This window comes from Micromys minutus, assembly GCF_963924665.1.
Source record: "Micromys minutus genome assembly, chromosome: 4".
In the NCBI taxonomy this organism is placed as follows: Eukaryota; Metazoa; Chordata; class Mammalia; order Rodentia; family Muridae; genus Micromys; species Micromys minutus.
The window spans coordinates 25,144,314-25,160,714 of record NC_137973.1 but is presented as its reverse complement, the minus strand read 5'-3'; the positions used below and the strand labels follow the sequence as shown (position 1 = coordinate 25,160,714).

At 49.0% G+C, this 16,401-nt stretch overlaps 3 protein-coding genes across 4 annotated transcripts; 2 read left to right on the top strand and 1 right to left on the bottom strand.

The window, feature by feature from the left end:
- Positions 1 to 3,503: 3,503 nt before the first annotated feature.
- Positions 3,504 to 4,361, top strand: LOC308419766 (small ribosomal subunit protein uS5-like; the record flags this gene model as incomplete). The annotated part of the gene is made up of 1 exon (XM_080915559.1): positions 3,504 to 4,361. One exon carries the CDS (start codon positions 3,504 to 3,506, stop codon positions 4,359 to 4,361), a length of 858 nt encoding a protein of 285 aa, XP_080771685.1.
- A 5,020-nt stretch (positions 4,362 to 9,381) lies between these two features.
- On the top strand, positions 9,382 to 10,326 carry BGLAP (bone gamma-carboxyglutamate protein). Its single transcript, XM_080915606.1, has 4 exons — positions 9,382 to 9,501; positions 9,628 to 9,660; positions 9,804 to 9,876; positions 10,089 to 10,326. The coding sequence occupies exons 1-4, from the start codon at positions 9,438 to 9,440 to the stop codon at positions 10,219 to 10,221; spliced, it is 303 nt and encodes a 100-aa protein (XP_080771732.1). The 5' UTR covers positions 9,382 to 9,437; the 3' UTR covers positions 10,222 to 10,326.
- A 175-nt stretch (positions 10,327 to 10,501) lies between these two features.
- Positions 10,502 to 14,341, bottom strand: PAQR6 (progestin and adipoQ receptor family member 6). 2 transcript variants are annotated; one of them, XM_080915518.1, is made up of 8 exons: positions 14,286 to 14,341; positions 13,806 to 13,881; positions 13,099 to 13,226; positions 12,808 to 13,010; positions 12,605 to 12,731; positions 11,852 to 11,948; positions 11,550 to 11,700; positions 10,502 to 11,240 (listed from the first exon to the last, which is right to left on the bottom strand). In XM_080915518.1, exons 2-8 carry the CDS (start codon positions 13,854 to 13,856, stop codon positions 10,966 to 10,968), a joined length of 1,032 nt encoding a protein of 343 aa, XP_080771644.1. In that variant the 5' UTR covers positions 13,857 to 13,881; positions 14,286 to 14,341; the 3' UTR covers positions 10,502 to 10,965. The 2 variants fall into 2 exon arrangements, with proteins under 2 accessions (XP_080771644.1, XP_080771645.1); XM_080915519.1 differs by lacking the exons at positions 12,605 to 12,731; positions 12,808 to 13,010.
- Between the last annotated feature and the right edge of the window lie 2,060 nt (positions 14,342 to 16,401).

Sequence of the window (16,401 nt, the reverse complement as noted above, 5' to 3'; positions counted from 1 at the left end):
GTCTGGAGTCAAGACCACTTCTGGGCTCCTGAACTCAGTCTGAGGGCTCTGGAAGCCTGCAGCCAAGAGTGGGTTATTCTGATATCACCCTGTGCCTAGGGCAGCAGGACCCAGGGCTCCCTGAGGTCAGGGTGAGCTGTCACAGTACGTAGCCTGTGCTGCCCTGTGCTGCTCTCTGGGGCACAGGAAAGCGATGAGACCTGCAGGGTAGCTGAGTAGTTGGACTTCACCTTGTCTCTCCCACCCCACTCTTCCCCCCAGGCCCACCAGGGGAAGGGCCAGTCATTCCTGGGGTATGGCAGACTCTCTATCCAGCCTGAGAGTCCCGCCTTAAGCAGGAGCTGCTTGGTTAGATCTGTCTGTGAGACCCTAAGGACAGAAAACACACCATAGTGGGCTCTCCTCTGTCTCCATAAACAGCCTGGGCCCTTCTAGCTGCTCTTCAGAAAGCTTCAAGGTTTATACCTCTGGGTGCTCTGCTTTCTGCCTATCTGGCCTGTGTCATTTGAATTGAGGTTGGTGGGTGACTTACTAAAGACAGGGGTAGATGTGGTAAAACATGTCTCTCAGCCCAGCACTCTGAAGGTCAAGGCAGGCAGACCTCTTGAGTTTGAGGCTACCCTGGTCTGTATCATGAGACCATCTCCAAAAAAAAAAAAACCAAAGTCAGACAGGTCACACACCAGGCCACCTTCTGACCTCCCACCCCAACCCAGGCTAGGAGATATGGTAGATATCAGATGGGAGATAGGGTTAGGCTCCGTGCCTTTGGAGATAGGCCTTTCTGTTACCTAGGGAAGCTGGTCCCTAGGGCTGACACTGGGAAGTGGCCCTGTTAGGATGGAAACCACAGGGTCAAGATACTGCCTTGTACCCTACTACCCCTGTGCATCAGGCCGATCTGCCCACCTGGGCCCACCTCTGACCTGTGCTCCTGTTTGGCACTGCCCCAGAGCTGAATGCTGTCCTTTGTCAGCCCCAGGTCTGTGAGCTTTTGACTCTTGGTCTCATGCTACCTGTCCTAATTAGGGTTATGATTGCTATGATATATATCATGACCAAAGCAACTTGAAGAAAGGATTCATTCATTCATTTGGCTCACACTTCCATATCACTTCATCAAAGGAAGTCAGGACAGGAACTCAAGCATCTCCCCTTATTTGCTTAGGCTGCAAGGTTCAGATGTCACAGTGAGAGAAGAAACAATGGAATGAATCAATGAGATGACGACTAGAAGAAAAATGAGAAGAATAAATAAACTTCCAACCATGGCAACATTTTTTTAAAGATTTATTTATTATATGTATATGAGTATACTGCAGCTCTCTTCAGACACACCAGAAGAGGGCATCAGATCCCATTACAGATGGTTGTGAGCCACCATGTGGTTGCTGGGAGTTGAACTCAGAACCTCTGGAAGAGCAGTCAGTGCTCTTCACCACTGAGCCACCTCTCCAGCCCCGGCAACATTAATTACGAAGAAGCAAAAGTTGACATTACCAACATACTCTTGAACAGAAGGGAAAGCCTCGGTCACTTCCTCCAGGGAGGAAGAGCCAACCCGAGAGCTGCTGACATCAGCAATTCTTTTATGCAACTGGTTAATGTTCATTCCCAGTCCTGTGTTATTCCAGACCTCCTGAATTGATGTACTGTATCCCAGGAATGTTCACTGTCATTGTAGTGATTTATTTATTGATTGATTTTATATATATAAGTACACTGTAGCTGTCTTCAGACACACCAGAAGAGGGCATCAGATCCCATTACAGATGGTTGTGAGCCACCATGTGGTTGCTGGGAATTGAACTCAGGACCTCTGGAAGAACAGTCAGTGCTCTTAACCACTGAGCCATCTCTCCAGCCCCCGTTCCAGACACTCTTAGTCTCCTCATTCTTACAAGGCAAAGGATAGGCCAGGGAAACTGGTATAATTCAATTCTGATCACTTTGGAGCAAGGAAATTCAAAAACAGTTTTTCCTTCATTACCACCTCTGATATGGGTGGTAGGACTTGGGGAGTCAGATGTAAGTTCTATCCAATGGAAAACACCCCAAAATATCCATATTAACCATAAAACAAATTAGCATAGAATCAGCAATACCTGAATAATTAAAATTAACACATTCTTTAAAATATAAATTGCTTTCTCCTCCTAAAATGTTAGTATTATTAGTAATTATCTTAATAGGGCCATGGTTCCAAGTAGCATGATGAAAAAGCGGAGGATCGGGCAAATAAGTCCAATAAATCATCAACATAACAAAAAGGGATAAATTTTACCTGCGTGCAACAGAGAAAGCATAGCAAGAAGACAATTACTGGGCGTAAAAGTCACTCCGGCCTCCGGCACCACGGAAAGGGCTTGAGAAGAAAGGAGAAGTAGTTGATCCACAGTCGGCAGTCGAGTTTCTGGTTCAGCAGCTGTAGCTTCGCTCCTGAGGACAAGTCTAATAAAGTGGAAGCAAGTTCCCTCTCAGCCGGAGTCAGGCAGGAAGATCTCATGATGCGCAGGCGCGCAGGCTGGAAGATCCCATGATGCGCAGGCGCGCTACTCGTTGTCACCGACTGGGCCCTTCGCCTTGTTATTGGGAAGCGAATAGGGTCTGATAAGCTTATCTGGGATCCAAATTAGGGACTCTACATCCTGTGGGAAGATACAAGCATAGTCTGTGCCGGATGCCTAAAGAACATCTGGACCTTCCCATATGGAGGACATATCCTTCCATTTTACCAAGAGACATACAGGGTTTAGAGTCCCAATGTCTTTGGGTTCGGAATGACCCTCATTAATTTTATTTAAATAATTTAATATGAAAAACAGTGAGACAAAAATCTGATGAGGAGATGGGTATTGATAATCTCCTTGTTGCAATTTAGTAATTGGCAGTTTAAGGACCTGATTTGACCTTTCAATAATAGCCTGACCCTGGGGATTTTAAAGAATTCCAGTAGTTGTGTCCTATGTTAAACTTTTGACAGCGGGGCCATTATCTGTCCTTATATGTTTAGGGAGACCCATCTAAGCAAAAGCACCGGAGAGATGTTGAACCACATCCTTAAAGGCGTCCCCTGTCCTTGCAGAAACAAATAACAAACCAGAGAATATGTCTACAGACACACGAACCAAAGGGTTTTCCAAAGGGTTCCCATGGGTTACATCCATCTGCCACAATATGTTAGGCCTGAGGCCTCTAAGATTTACTCCCAGCTGTGCCACGGGGAGAGTAGGTGGGCAGGCAGGGCAGGACTTAGAACCGTTAAGGGCATCAGCATTCGGATAATGTACAGCAGGAGACAGCTGGGCCTCCTTACAGTATCTAGTAAGGCCAAATGAGTCAAACAATCTGCATAAGAACTTCCAAAGGTCAAAGGGCTATCTAAAGAGGTGTGAGCCCTCAGGTGCTCCACAGAATAGGGAGCCTGACCAGCAGCAACCAGGTTTGCAACCGCTAGTTATAGAAGTTTTATCAAAGCTTCTTCTTCTTCGGGAAAACACCAAATGGCAGATGACGCCGGTGCAGCGGGAGGGCCCGGAGGACCCGGGGGCCCAGGCTTAGGAGGCCGCGGCGGCGTCCTCGGAGGATTCGGCAGCGGTCTTAGGGGCCGCGGTCGTGGTCGAGGCCGCGGGGCTCGTGGAGGTAAAGCTGAAGACAAGGAGTGGATCCCCGTCACCAAGCTGGGCCGCCTGGTTAAGGACATGAAGATCAAGTCTTTGGAGGAGATCTACCTGTTCTCCCTGCCCATTAAGGAGTCTGAGATTATCGACTTTTTCCTGGGTGCATCTCTAAAGGATGAGGTTCTGAAAATCATGCCAGTGCAGAAGCAGACCCGGGCTGGCCAGCGGACCAGGTTCAAGGCTTTCGTCGCTATTGGGGACTACAATGGTCACGTTGGTCTTGGTGTTAAGTGCTCCAAGGAGGTTGCCACTGCCATTCGAGGGGCCATTATCCTGGCCAAGCTTTCCATCGTCCCTGTGAGGAGAGGCTACTGGGGGAACAAGATTGGCAAGCCCCACACTGTCCCATGCAAGGTGACAGGCCTCTGTGGCTCTGTGCTGGTGCGTCTCATTCCTGCCCCCAGAGGCACTGGCATTGTCTCTGCTCCTGTGCCCAAGAAGCTTCTGATGATGGCCGGTATAGATGACTGCTACACTTCATCCAGAGGCTGCACTGCCACCCTGGGCAACTTTGCCAAGGTCACCTTTGATGCCATCTCAAAAACGTACAGCTACTTGACCCCTGACCTCTGGAAAGAAACTGTGTTCACCAAGTCTCCTTATCCGGAATTCACTGATCATCTTGTGAAAACCAGAGTCTCTGTTCAGAGGACCCAGGCTCCAGCTGTGGCTACCACTTAAGGATTTTTATAAAAGACAAAATAAATGAACCAAGTCTGTTAAAAAAAAAAAGAAGAAGAAGAAGTTTTATCAAAATTAATAACAGCTTCTCAACTACAGGAAAGAAATCTAAAAACAAATTGAAAATCTGTATATATATTACATGCTTGAGGAAAAAATTCAAAAGCTTTAAGAATAGCAAATAACTCCTTTTTCTCTTTCTTTCTTTTTTTTTTTTTTTTTTTTTTTTTTTTTTTTTTTTTTTTTTGAGCAGAGACTTTGTCTAACATAAAAACCTTAGTAATCTCTTCAGATACCAATAAATACAGCCCTACCCATGGAAGAACCATCAGTAAATACAGTAACAACACTAACTAAGGAAACAAATGAATACTTTTTTGGAAAAATAACCTTTGGGGTTGAAAGAAATTGAAGCAAGAGATTCTTCGGCAAATGATACAAAATCTGACCGGTAAAATGCAAAAATGAAAGAGCAAAGGAATCAGAAAAGTTAAGTAATTAATCCACCTGCTCTGCAGTATAAGGTAATATTAGAATATCAAAATTCTTTCCTAAAATTTCTCTAATTCTTTTTCTGCCTTTGACAATTAACTATGAAATCATAATAAGCAACCAATATTTTTGTATTAGTAGACGGCATATGTACTAATTTCAAGGGTCCATGATCTTGCCAAATAACTCCAGTAGGTGATAACTATGTCTTAAATAACAAACTGGCGAGGGTCATCAAACTTCATTATCAGTTGCTGAGACAAGACTTTACTCACTAAGTCTAATGCTTGCTTGGCCTCAAGAGTTAGCTGTCTAGGAGATGTTGGGGTACTATCTCCTTTAAGGACATTAAACAGAGGCTTCAATTCTTCTGCGGTCAACCTCAAATAAGGCTTCACACAATTTATCTCACCAAGTAAGTTTTGAAAACCATTTAAGGTGTTTAAATGCGAAGTATCTAGAACAGTCTCTTCATGAGGCATCTGAGCAGTCTCTATTTTTCACCCTAAGTGATTGAACGGAAGGTCTGTCTGTGTTTTGTCAGGTGCTATTTTTCAATCCTTAATATGCCAGTTCTTTAATCAATCTAGAAAGAGCTGTCTTGAGCATCTGCAAATCTGGGTGAGCCAAAAGAATTTCATCTATATAATAAAATAACATCACATTTGGAAACCCTCTCCTAATTGGCTGTAATGCCTTGGCTGCAAATTTTTGACACAAAGTGGGACTATTCTTCATTCCCTGGGGCAACACCTTCCAATGATACCTTTTGTAAGGTCTTTGTAAATTTACTGAAGGCAAAAAGAAAGCAAAACACTTGCTATCATCAGAATGAAGAGGAATAGTAAAATAATAATAATAATAATAATAATAATAATAATATTGTAAATCATAACAAAAAGGGAAGATCCCAAAGGAATAACACTGGGGGATGGAAGGCCAGGCTGCAATACCTCCATGGCTTCCGTAGTTTCATTAACTTTTCTTAAATCTTGTAACAATCTCCATTTTCCTGATTTTCTTTTAATTATTCCATGGACTAGTTGATTCTTCTACATGTCCCTGCTGTAACTGTTACTCCACTAATTCATAGGCAGCCTGAATCTTTTCTTCATAAAGGGCCACTGATCAACCCAGACTGGCCAATCAGAAAGCCAAGAGATTTTTATCAGCTGTAACATCAGCGACCCCTAAAAAAAAAAAAAAAGAGTACCCCAAGCCATGTCTGTTTCGTTTCTGTCTGGGCAATACTGGCTGAACTTGTCCCTGCAATTTTTTTTCTAGACTCTTTCCAGGTTCAAAACCCACTTTTTGCATTTGCAACAGCACTGGAAAGAAATTTAAAAGGTACCCATCTGATCCAGTACATCTCTTCCCCAGAGTGTAAAAGGACAATGAAGGAATGATAAAAGGCTGGTTCCTCCCAACATGGGTCCTCCAGAGACATCCCCCTTGCCCCCATGCCTCGCAGCACCTCCATGGGGCATATCTATCTACTGTACTCTTCTTTTTCCTAACGTTGGAGCTGAAACCTGGGGTAACACCTTTTCTTTTTTATATACACATCAATAGTGAGCATCAACCCCAGGAATCATCTGAATCTCCTCAAGAGATGTGGAACTCCGACCTTAAACGAGACCCATGGAGTCAGATGGCAAGGGTCCAGTCTCCTCTGGGTGTTAATGTAGGCAGGGGGTCCTCAGTTAATATATAATTGGGGATGGCAAGAGGTCCATCCTGCACTTCCTGGGGTGGCACAGAACAAGGTGCCAATTGTTTGCCTGTGATTATTGAGGCAGGAGGTCCCTATTGTTGAGGGGCCTGGGACTGGGCCTCCCTTGGTTTTCCTGCTGAGGGGCTGTGAGAGGCTGTCCATCTCTGAAAACTCTACCTGCAGTCACGAGTTGCCAGTGAAAACCTTTTTTGGCAACGTGGACAAAGAGTAGCAGGAACAGCTCCTGAAGGCATTGGAGCCAACTTTGCAGGAGCAGGAAACCGAGGTCCTCTTTTAAGAGAGCAGTCTTGTCCAAAATGCCCCTGCTGATCCAAGAAAAACATGCGCAGAAACAGGACATCTCCCTTTTTGTTTATTAAACAGAGGCTGTCCACCGTTTCCTCCATTGCTACAGCAAATGCCATACCCTGTACCAACAGGGGATATTCAGCACAATAGTGAATAAAATCTCCAAGAGTGAATCCTTTTCTTCTGCCTCAGTACCTGACAGTTTTTATTAGCATTTTCATGGGTCAATGGTTTAATTACTATGTCAGCTGAAGATCCCTAGGGATAGTCTTTTCTGCTGCCTCTATTGATCTGGCCACAAAACCTGCATAAGGTTCCTCACTTCCCTGCTTCACCTCAGCCCAGGAACAGTTTTAGTATCCCCACTAGGCAGAGCTCTCCAAGCTCTGACAGCAGTAGCAGTAAGCACTTTAAGAACAGGAGCTGGTAGAGCCAACTGAACTGAGCATCCAAAGTGGCCCATCTGCCCAGGCCTGTATAAAGGGGTAAGACTTTATCCTCCCATCTTGGGGTTTTCTTCCCCTTAGACTGCAGATGCTCTCTAAGTTCATCCTCGTATCCAACTTTCCATAACAGAAATTGGCCTCCTGAAAGGCAGGATCTTGCCCATGTTTACCAGTCAGAGGACGGCATAGGGGGACCTCCTAAGGCTTCCATAGATATAAAGAGTACCCTAAAGGTCCAAGAGCCCCACGTTTGGGCGCCACCTATGCCAGGGTTTAGCCTTGACAAGAGTCAGGGGTCGTCAAGGACTAGGGATACCTGGTAGACAAATAAGAAAGCACACAGTTGAAATACAATACTGACAAGCAGTTTTGTTGTTTTGTGACATGGGGGACCTTGAACTGGGGAGTCAGGGCACTCACCTAGACTTGACTCAGCCCAGTCTTTTATTGAAATCGTACAAAGAAGCTGGGTTACGAAATTCATAGGGAGGTAGGTAAATGCTTCTCTGTTTTCCTGTGCCAACATTTTCTTGTGACACAGAGTAATAGATTTAGAGCAACAGAAAGAAAAGGAACTATACAATCTCAGACATAAAAGTTTTACAGCAAGTAACAATTTTTTTTTATATCTCCTGACCACCAGTCTTCAGTGAGGTGGGGCGGGGGAGCAGTATTATGGTTACAAAGTCAGTATCTTTCAGACATGTGTGAGGCAGTATGGTTTCATAAAAGGACACATGAGTTAAGACTGTTAACCCTGTAGTCTTTATAATTTTTGGACCCCATCTGTCTGTCTACAGAAACATCTTCACCCAACCTATATGGAGAACTCCTAGGAGGCTGCCATCACCATCCGTGAACCCAAGGAACCCATTGCTGACTTTCTGGAAATATCTGTATATTATTCCATTCTCAATTTTATGATAAAAAATATCCTACTTTTTTATACAGAATTGAGACTCAGACTGGGGGGATAGCTGCCCATAGCTCTATGTTACTTCCATTTCTACCTGGGGCAGGGTGACTGTAACATACGTTTCTCTTGAATTCATGAACAGCCTTCACTTTAATATGGTTGGTAACATCTAGTTTCTGGATATCAAGTGGGCTCCTACTGGACCTCGCCAGGCCACTGGTAGGTTTAATCAAGGAAAGAAGAAAGAAAAGGAAGGAACAGCAAATAGATAAAGAAGAACAAGCACTAAGAATAAGTGCAGAAATGACATCATGAGGGGCTTGTGCCAAAGAAGCAGGCCTTGGGGCCTCTCGATACTCATATGGGGGCCACAAGAGGTCATTGCCTCATGATCTGAAACACAGTAGCCCCCAGCAGGCTTTCTTGTCATCAGGGGGTCCCAGGCATCTCAAGCTTAATGTGGGGTATCCCCAACTCCAACACAAGCAGGGCTAAAACCTCAAGGCAGAAGCTGATATTGAAGCCATGGCACCAAGACCAAGGCCCAGGGATGGTATCACTAAATAAGAAATGCCCTGCAACCGGATAGAGGCATTTTCTCAATTGAGGCTTTCTCCTTTCAAGTCGACATGAAACTAACCAGAACACTTCCCCGCCCTTCTCCCCACTGGCTGAGTGGAACTGCCCCGCACTGGGCAAATGAGGACATTCCTGACCACTCCTTCTCTGGGGTTTGGCTCCTGCTCTTGTGACAGATACTGAAAATCACAGGCTAGGAGAGTTGGAGCCCATTTTGTCCCAAACCGATTTTAGATCTTGTACCATCTCTAGGATATGCTCTAGGGGTCATCTCTAGGGCCAGCCAGTGCTCCAGCTGAGGCTGAGAGAGATTGCACACAGTAGGGGTGGTGGAGCAACCCCTCAGGGAAGAGGTCTGGGGCCATGTAAGAGCCTGGCAGCCTCTGATTGTGGCCTGCCCTCCCCTTTCAGGACCTTACCCAGGAAGCTACAATCATCAACCACAGCATCCTCTGGGTTTGACCTACTGAGCACGTGACCCCAAATTGGTCTTGGCAGCATTCCCTACCCCTCCTGTTCACATCAGGGGCTCAGGCAGTGGATATAAATGGTACTGGAGGCTGAAGGGTGCAGAACAGACAAGTCCCACACAGCAGCACGGTGCAGACCTAGCAGACACCATGAGGACCCTCTCTCTGTTCACTCTGCTAGCCTTGGCTGCATTCTGTCTCTCTGACCTAGCAGGTATGTGTCCTCCTGGTTCATTTCTTCGGGTCTCGGGATCTGCTTTGGGATAGCACAGGGGAAAGGACAGACCACCAGGGAGATAGCAGGGAAGGAACAGAACTAACTGCGCTGTTTTCTTCACAGATGCAAAGCCCAGCGGCTCTGAGTCTGACAAAGGTATTGGCAGGGAACCTGGCAGAACCTCAGCCTTGCCCCTCAACCTGTCCCCTAAGCCCCCAGATTCCCCTGCCTTCTGCCTAGGTATCTCCACTTTTCCTCCAAAACCCAGAATTACCTGATCCTGTGCCTCTATTCCACAGCCTTCATGTCCAAGCAGGAAGGCAGTAAGGTAATGAGTAGACTCCGGCGTCAAGTGAACAATCAGCTTGGTGGGTAAGTGGGAAGGAGGTGCTGGGCCAGGGCCCTTTGCCTTCCATATTGGTAGGGAGAAGTTTGCTGGGGTGGGCTCTGTGAACTGCTGAGGGCTGTACAGTGCAGGTAAATCCCCATACCTAGGACCCTCTTGTGCAGTGGGAAGAAAATGTGTGTACCCCATGTTGGTTAATGCCACTGTGTGTTGGTTGATACTACTGTATGTTTCTCAGAGCCCCAGCCCCCTACCCAGACCCTCTGGAGCCCACCAGGGAGGTGTGTGAGCTTGATCCCAGTTGCGACGAGCTAGCGGAACAAATTGGCTTGCAGGACGCCTACAAGCGCATCTACGGTACCACTGTTTAGGGCATGTGTTGCCCCAGAGCCCAACGGCAGCCTCAGCTTTGGCTACTCTCCAGGACTCGACCCTCCCTGTCCCCTCTCTCTGCCCTGCAAGTATGAATGGCATAGCTACTCCAAAATAAAGTCCAGATGAGGACCTTCTGGGCTCGAGTCTGTCCATTGTGGTGGTGGTGGTAGGGATTGGGGGAAGGCTTCACACTCAATCCCAGAAAGCTACGGTCCAGTTCATTTGCTTCTTTATTATGATTTTTGTGACGGATAGCCCCAGAGGTGGCGTCCCGAAGTCCTGCAGCCTGTCTCCTCACAGCAATTCCCACCACATCCATTATCTCACCGGGGACACATCCAAACATACAAATCAGCAAAGGCCTGGTCACAGTGGTGAACAGAACAGGCAGCTCATGTGTAGACAGAGGCTGCCACATGGCACAGTCTGGTCCTGGGTCAGGGTGGGTATGTGGCCCTCATGGAACAAGTTCTCAGGGTGACCAGGGCAGCAGGGCAGAAGCCCCATGAGAGGCCACACACCTCCCACTCTGCTCCCACTTGGTACCTGTGTCCACTCTTAGGCCTCCATCATTTGCCCCTTGGGTCCTCCATCCTCCTCCCCCACCCCCATCCCTAGCAAGCCTCTTCTCTTCAGCCATGCCTTTCAGGATCAGAATGGCCTCCACCTTCTCAGGCCCTTGTCAGGGCTCCCCCACAGTAATGAAGTCTGGCCTCTGCCTCCCTCCATGCCAATGGGCCTCACTGTTGTTTAGCTTGGAGTCCCTCTTCCAGTGGGCTGCCCTGCAGCAGGGGACAGGTTCCAGGGATCCGCAGCAAGGAGGCCGTGAAAGCAGCGATGATGACAAGGTTCCCAATCACTGCCAGGCTCAAGGTGGCCACCGTAGCCTCCAGGCCCAGGGTGGGTTCCTGCGTGGCCAGCCAGGCTCTGCGGGATCCCATATCAGCCAGCACCGCTTCCAGCTGGAAGTGGGTGCCCAGCACTGCACAGATGTGGAACAGCTGGTGGCTGTGGCCTGAAGGGCAGATACTCTGGTTAGGTAAAGTCCCATCCCACCTTTGACCAGATTCACTTGTGACCCAGGGCAGCCCCTGTCCCTTGGGCCCGAGAAGGAGAAAACCTGACCCCTCCTAGAGGTTCTGGAGGGGTAACTGGACTGAGCTGCGTAAAGCCCTGAATTCTGACACTGCTGAGCCTGGGGACTTGGGAGGCTGGGATATCCCTTTGGCTTTACCATCCTCACTTCTAGCTAGGATCCCCCGCGTTCCTAGCTCACTCTGCGCATCGGGAAGCAGTCTCCTTTCTCTCCCAGGCCAGTGCTCACCAATATAGTCAAAGCGCCCAGGTGCCAGGCGCTCCGGTAGACGGGCTGCAAAAAGGAAGCCCGTGAGCAGAGCGCAGAGGAGGTGGTAACCATGGCTGCAGCTCAGTGCGTCCCGCCCACAGCTGTGGGCCCAGCCCCAACACAGCCGCAGCTGGTAAAAGAAAAGAGCGCTGACAGGGGGTATCTCTGGGAGGAGAAACAAGGGGACATCTAGGATCTGGTGGGGGAAGGGATGCTGAGGGGGTGGACACCAGAGGGCCACCGTGAGGTCAAGGTAGAGCAGGGTCCCGAGGTACCCTTACCCTGTAGAACAGTGGGAGGTTGTCAAACAAGAAGGGGTAGGCAAAGGCGGCTGTGCGGAGAGCCTTGCTGAACCCGGGATTTTCTAGCTCTGGGAACCTGGGAGGCAAGAAAAGCAGGTTGGTCTGCACTCCTGGTGAGTACAGGTCAAAAAGTCAAAAGAGGTGAAGGACCTCAGTGCCGGTACTCAGAAGGCATGCCTGTGACCCCAGCATTGGGAGATAGAGGCAGGAAGATCAGGTTCAAGACCCTGTCTCAGCCAGATGGCGGTGTGTGTGTGTGTGTGTGTGTGTGTGTGTGTGTGTGTGTGTGTGCTCTCCTTCAGTCTCAGCACTGAGGAGGCAAGGCAGGCGGTGGATCTCTGAGCTTGAGGCCAGCCTGGTCTACAGAGATCCAGGGCTAAAACAAACTAAACAAACAAACGAGGGAAAAGAAAGAAAAGAAAAGAAAGGGAGGGATGGGGCTGGTGTGATAGCTCATCAGGTAAAGTACCCACACAATAAATATATGTTTACATGTACTAAAAAGGAAAAAATAAGAGAAGCCCCCCCCCCCCCAGAACGCAGGATCTCTGTCCCATGTAAATGTCACATCTGTAAAGTGGCCATAAAGACATAGCATACGTTGGCCATAAAGGATAGCATATTGTCCAACAGTAAGGCCTCCCTCATATTGGATAGGGTATTGGGGTGGCTCACTAGCAGTGGGGTGAACCCTGCCTACGCTTTCTGACACCGGGGGTGCACGGAACCCACCGCGAGTAGCAGGAGAGGCCGGTGCACAGGAAGGAGTTGAGAGCAGCAGCGGGCACGAAGAGCTGGTGTAGGCGGCTGTGCAGCCAGGCGGCCGGCATGGAGTAGGCGGCATAGGGGAAGGCACAGCCTGTGGCGAGGTGCGAGCTGAGGCTTTCGGGCTCACCCTCTGCACCCCACCCCTACCCCCACTGCCCTCAGCTCACCCAGGCTGTAGAGGCTGAGTGCCCCGTAGTCCAGGAAGTAGCAGATGTGACGAGCACGGGGCGACATGGAGCTAAAGGTGTGCGCGCAGCAGGATGCGAAGGGATAGAGGCAGGCGGGCAGTAGGAAGACCAGCAGCGGCAGGTGGTACGGCTCTGCGTGGAAGCCCAGGCTGCCCAACGCCAGGAGGCGCCATAGGAAGTACCTGCGCCAGGCACCTGCTCAGGCGCTGGGGTCGCAGTGAACCTGCCCGCCTGGCACCCGCCAGAACCTAAGGCCGAGCCTTCGCTCACCAGGTGGGCAGGAAGTGAGTCCAGATGTTGATCGTCTCATTAGTCATCTGGAAGGAACTGAGGACACAGTCTAAGGCAGAGCTTGTGGGACATCGATAGCCAGATAAGATACCTTCTTCCCAAAACACCTAGGGGTGGGGTGGGGGGCAGAAGAGTCATGATATGAAAAGTGTCAGGTAGCCGGGCGGATGTAATAAACGTCTTTAATCCCAGCACTTGGGAGGGAGAGGCAGGTGGGTCTCTGTGAGTTCGAAGCCAACCTGGTCTAAAGAGCGAGTTCCAGGACAGTCAGGGCTACAGAGAAACCCTGTCTCGAAACAAACAAACAGACAGACAGACAACAAAACAAAATAAGAAGGGTCTGGAAATACGATAGAAGATGCAGTAGAGATCACAGTGGTTCCAAGCCTCAGTCACAACACAACCCCTTTCTTACCAGCCTTCCAAACCCACAGGGCAAACAACAGAACCAGAATACTGGGATCAGATAGGATGGGGAACACACACACAGGGTGCTCTGCAGAAGGGAATTCTGGGTGGAGGGACGTTTAGGAATGTGGGTAGAGGTCACAGGTTCTATATTGAAATGGAAAGGTAAGAAAGTTAGCTTGCAGGAAGAACTTCCCTAACAGCTAATATGAGAAAAATCTCTGCCCCAGTGAGTCATCTGAGGAGAGGGGCAAGGTTGATGGGTTGGGGCCCCTCACCCGGGGGACCTGATGGACGCGAAGGAGTTGAGGCAGCTTGAGGCTGAGCATGGTGGCCCGGTACCTCCACGTTGACCTGGAGACAGAAGGTCAGGGATTGGCAACCATCCCGTTTCCTATGACCAGATTCAAGCTAGAGTCAGCCACACGGGTGGCCCCTTTCCCCTCCTGGTTCTAGCCCGAGGCATCCAGTCCTGCTTCAGAGGTCCTCAGTCTCTGGGTGTCTGCAGTGCAGGGCTCCCCAGCAGCGAGGCTGCCTCCTGTTAGTAACCCCATTTGCGCCTCGGCCAGAATCTTGACTCCAGGAGGCCCCACCTAGAGGACCGAGACCTCCATACACAAAATTGGTGCCCTCGAGGAAATTGCTTGAGAAGGGCAAGGAATTAGGGGTGTCCTCCTCTTCTCGAAGGATAGCACTTGTGCCCTTGGGAGTACACGGAGCCCCTGCCCCTCCTGGGTCCCGTGCCCCTCAGCCCAGACCTGTTTGCGGCGTCCGGGTGGCCTCGGCTCTGCTTGCCCCGCCCGCCTCTCAGCCGCCTCGCCCAGCACATTCCTTGGCACCGGCGGTGGGGCGGGGCGAATGAAGTGGGCGGAGCCACTGACCTGAACAGATAGGACCCTTTCTCCTGTCTCAGACTAAAACTCCCTAGCAACTCCATCCTCTCTTCCTGCCTCTAGCCCCGCCCATTCTGGAGTCCTGGGATCTAGGGGGCTTCAAGGTGTACTCTGAGGTCAGTGCTGAAGATCTTGCCCAGCTTAACAACACAAACCTGGTCCCCAGACCCTTCGTCCCAAGTGAAGAGGAGGTGTAGGAGAGGTGCCTGTGCTGACTGCTGCTCAGGAAAGGCTGAGATGAACCGGGGAGGGGTCTCTTTGCCCTTAGCAATAGGGTCTGGAGATCTCCGCTGCAGTGAGGAATGCAATGCGAGGCTGGGCAGACGCTTTACCTCCATTTCCCCAGAGACTGACCACACTCCCAGCCAGGCTGACTGGGCTCTACAGGCAGAGTCTGGTTCCTGCCACTCATTGACAGGGGGAAAAGTGGCTGAGGATGTGGGCCAGGCCTGGCAGAATGGAGAGACAGGGCGAAACCGGGGAACAATCTTAGCCTTGTCTGCCTGTCATGGGGCAGCACGGGGTGGCCTGGCCCCATTAGCAGGCAGCTCACTTGGCCTCCTGCACACAGCCAGGCCTTCAGGGTGTGTCTGGACCCACTTTACTGTGCTGTCTAGATCAGGCTAGGAGCCCAAGCTGGGATCTAATCGCCTTTGACCAGGACACCTGGCCTGAGTCTCCCAGGATCTGAGGTTGCTAGGCAGGATGCTCCAAAACCAATTTTAGCTGCCACCTCAAAAACAATCCATTTTGCCCTCCGTGACCACCCAGCTGGGAACAAAACAGCCACAAGCAGTAAATTCATCAAACACTTCTGCAAAACAGGTACAGTGCTTCCTGTGATCCCAACCTTGGAGAGGTGGAAGGAACCACCAAAGTCCAAGGCTTGGTTGGCTTATGTAGCCTCCTTGAGTTTCCTGGTACTCAATTGCATGTGCTGGTGATACAGTTCTGTGGTAGTGATGCGGTATAAACTGTAGTGACAGAACTGACTAGAAAGGACTAAGATTTCTAATCACAGTGGACAGTGGAAGCAGCACTTCAAAAACACCCTAAAGGTAGATAGTATTCTAATCAGGCCTATTGAGTTGAGTGGAGGCAAAGGTGTAAATGTTTACTCACCAACATGGCCAGGGCTCTCTGATTCTCAAAACAAAGACTGTGAACCAAAGGCAAACATCTTACAGGAATCTCAGAGGAGGTAATGTAGGGGCCACAAGCACCATTAAGTTCTCTGTACTCTTATCAGCAAAAACATAATTCTTAGAGGCAGGCAAGACCCTGGGTAATAACTATTCAAAAAAGGATCACTGGCAGGGCATAGGGGCACATGCCTTTAATCTCAACATTCAAGAGGCAGATCTCTTGGTTTGAGGCCAGCTTGGTCTACAGAGTGAATTCCACGACAGCTACAAAGAAACCCTGTCTGGAACAAAACAAAACAAACCCAGACAAAACAACAAAAACAAAACCAAACCAAAAACTTGGGTGCAATTCGGACAACATGTGTTACCTTTGCTGTGTAATCTCCTGTCTAAATGGTCAGACTTACAGTCTGTTTCTGTTTATATTAAGTGTAACTTGGGGACAGGACCTGAAAGGTAAAGGTAACAATGTTTGTGGTATGCATATGTTCATAGAATCTTCCGTTCAAGGTCGTGTTTGTGCTTTGCTTGGATGAATCCATACCATGTTTATGTCTGGTGCTAATGGAAGTCAGAAGAGGAAGATGGCACCAGACTCCTTAGAAATGGGACTATGGATGACTGAGCCACCATGTAGGTGCTGGGAATTGAAATCTTTTCTCTGCAAGAGCACCAAGTGCTTTTAGCCACTAAGTCATCTCTCCAGCTCCATCAAGGCTGACTCTTATTTGGGCCTTAGCCTCAGTTGTCTCTCTTTTCTAAGTGTGCAGAGTGATTTTTCACTAAGAAAGTGTATTATTTCTCAGCACTTGCCTAGCACATCAAACCCATCCTCA

Coding starts and splice junctions, on each gene's coding strand:
- BGLAP (XM_080915606.1), top strand. CDS start 9,438: ATGAGGACCCTCTCTCTGTTCACTCTGCTAGCCTTGGCTGCATTCTGT. Junction 9,502..9,627: donor CTGTCTCTCTGACCTAGCAG/GTATGTGTCCTC, acceptor TTTTCTTCACAG/ATGCAAAGCCCAGCGGCTCT. Junction 9,661..9,803: donor CGGCTCTGAGTCTGACAAAG/GTATTGGCAGGG, acceptor TCTATTCCACAG/CCTTCATGTCCAAGCAGGAA.
- PAQR6 (XM_080915518.1), bottom strand. CDS start 13,856: ATGCTCAGCCTCAAGCTGCCTCAACTCCTTCGCGTCCATCAGGTCCCC. Junction 13,227..13,805: donor GCGTCCATCAGGTCCCCCGG/GTGAGGGGCCCC, acceptor CCCCACCCCTAG/GTGTTTTGGGAAGAAGGTAT. Junction 13,011..13,098: donor ACTCACTTCCTGCCCACCTG/GTGAGCGAAGGC, acceptor TGCCTGGCGCAG/GTACTTCCTATGGCGCCTCC.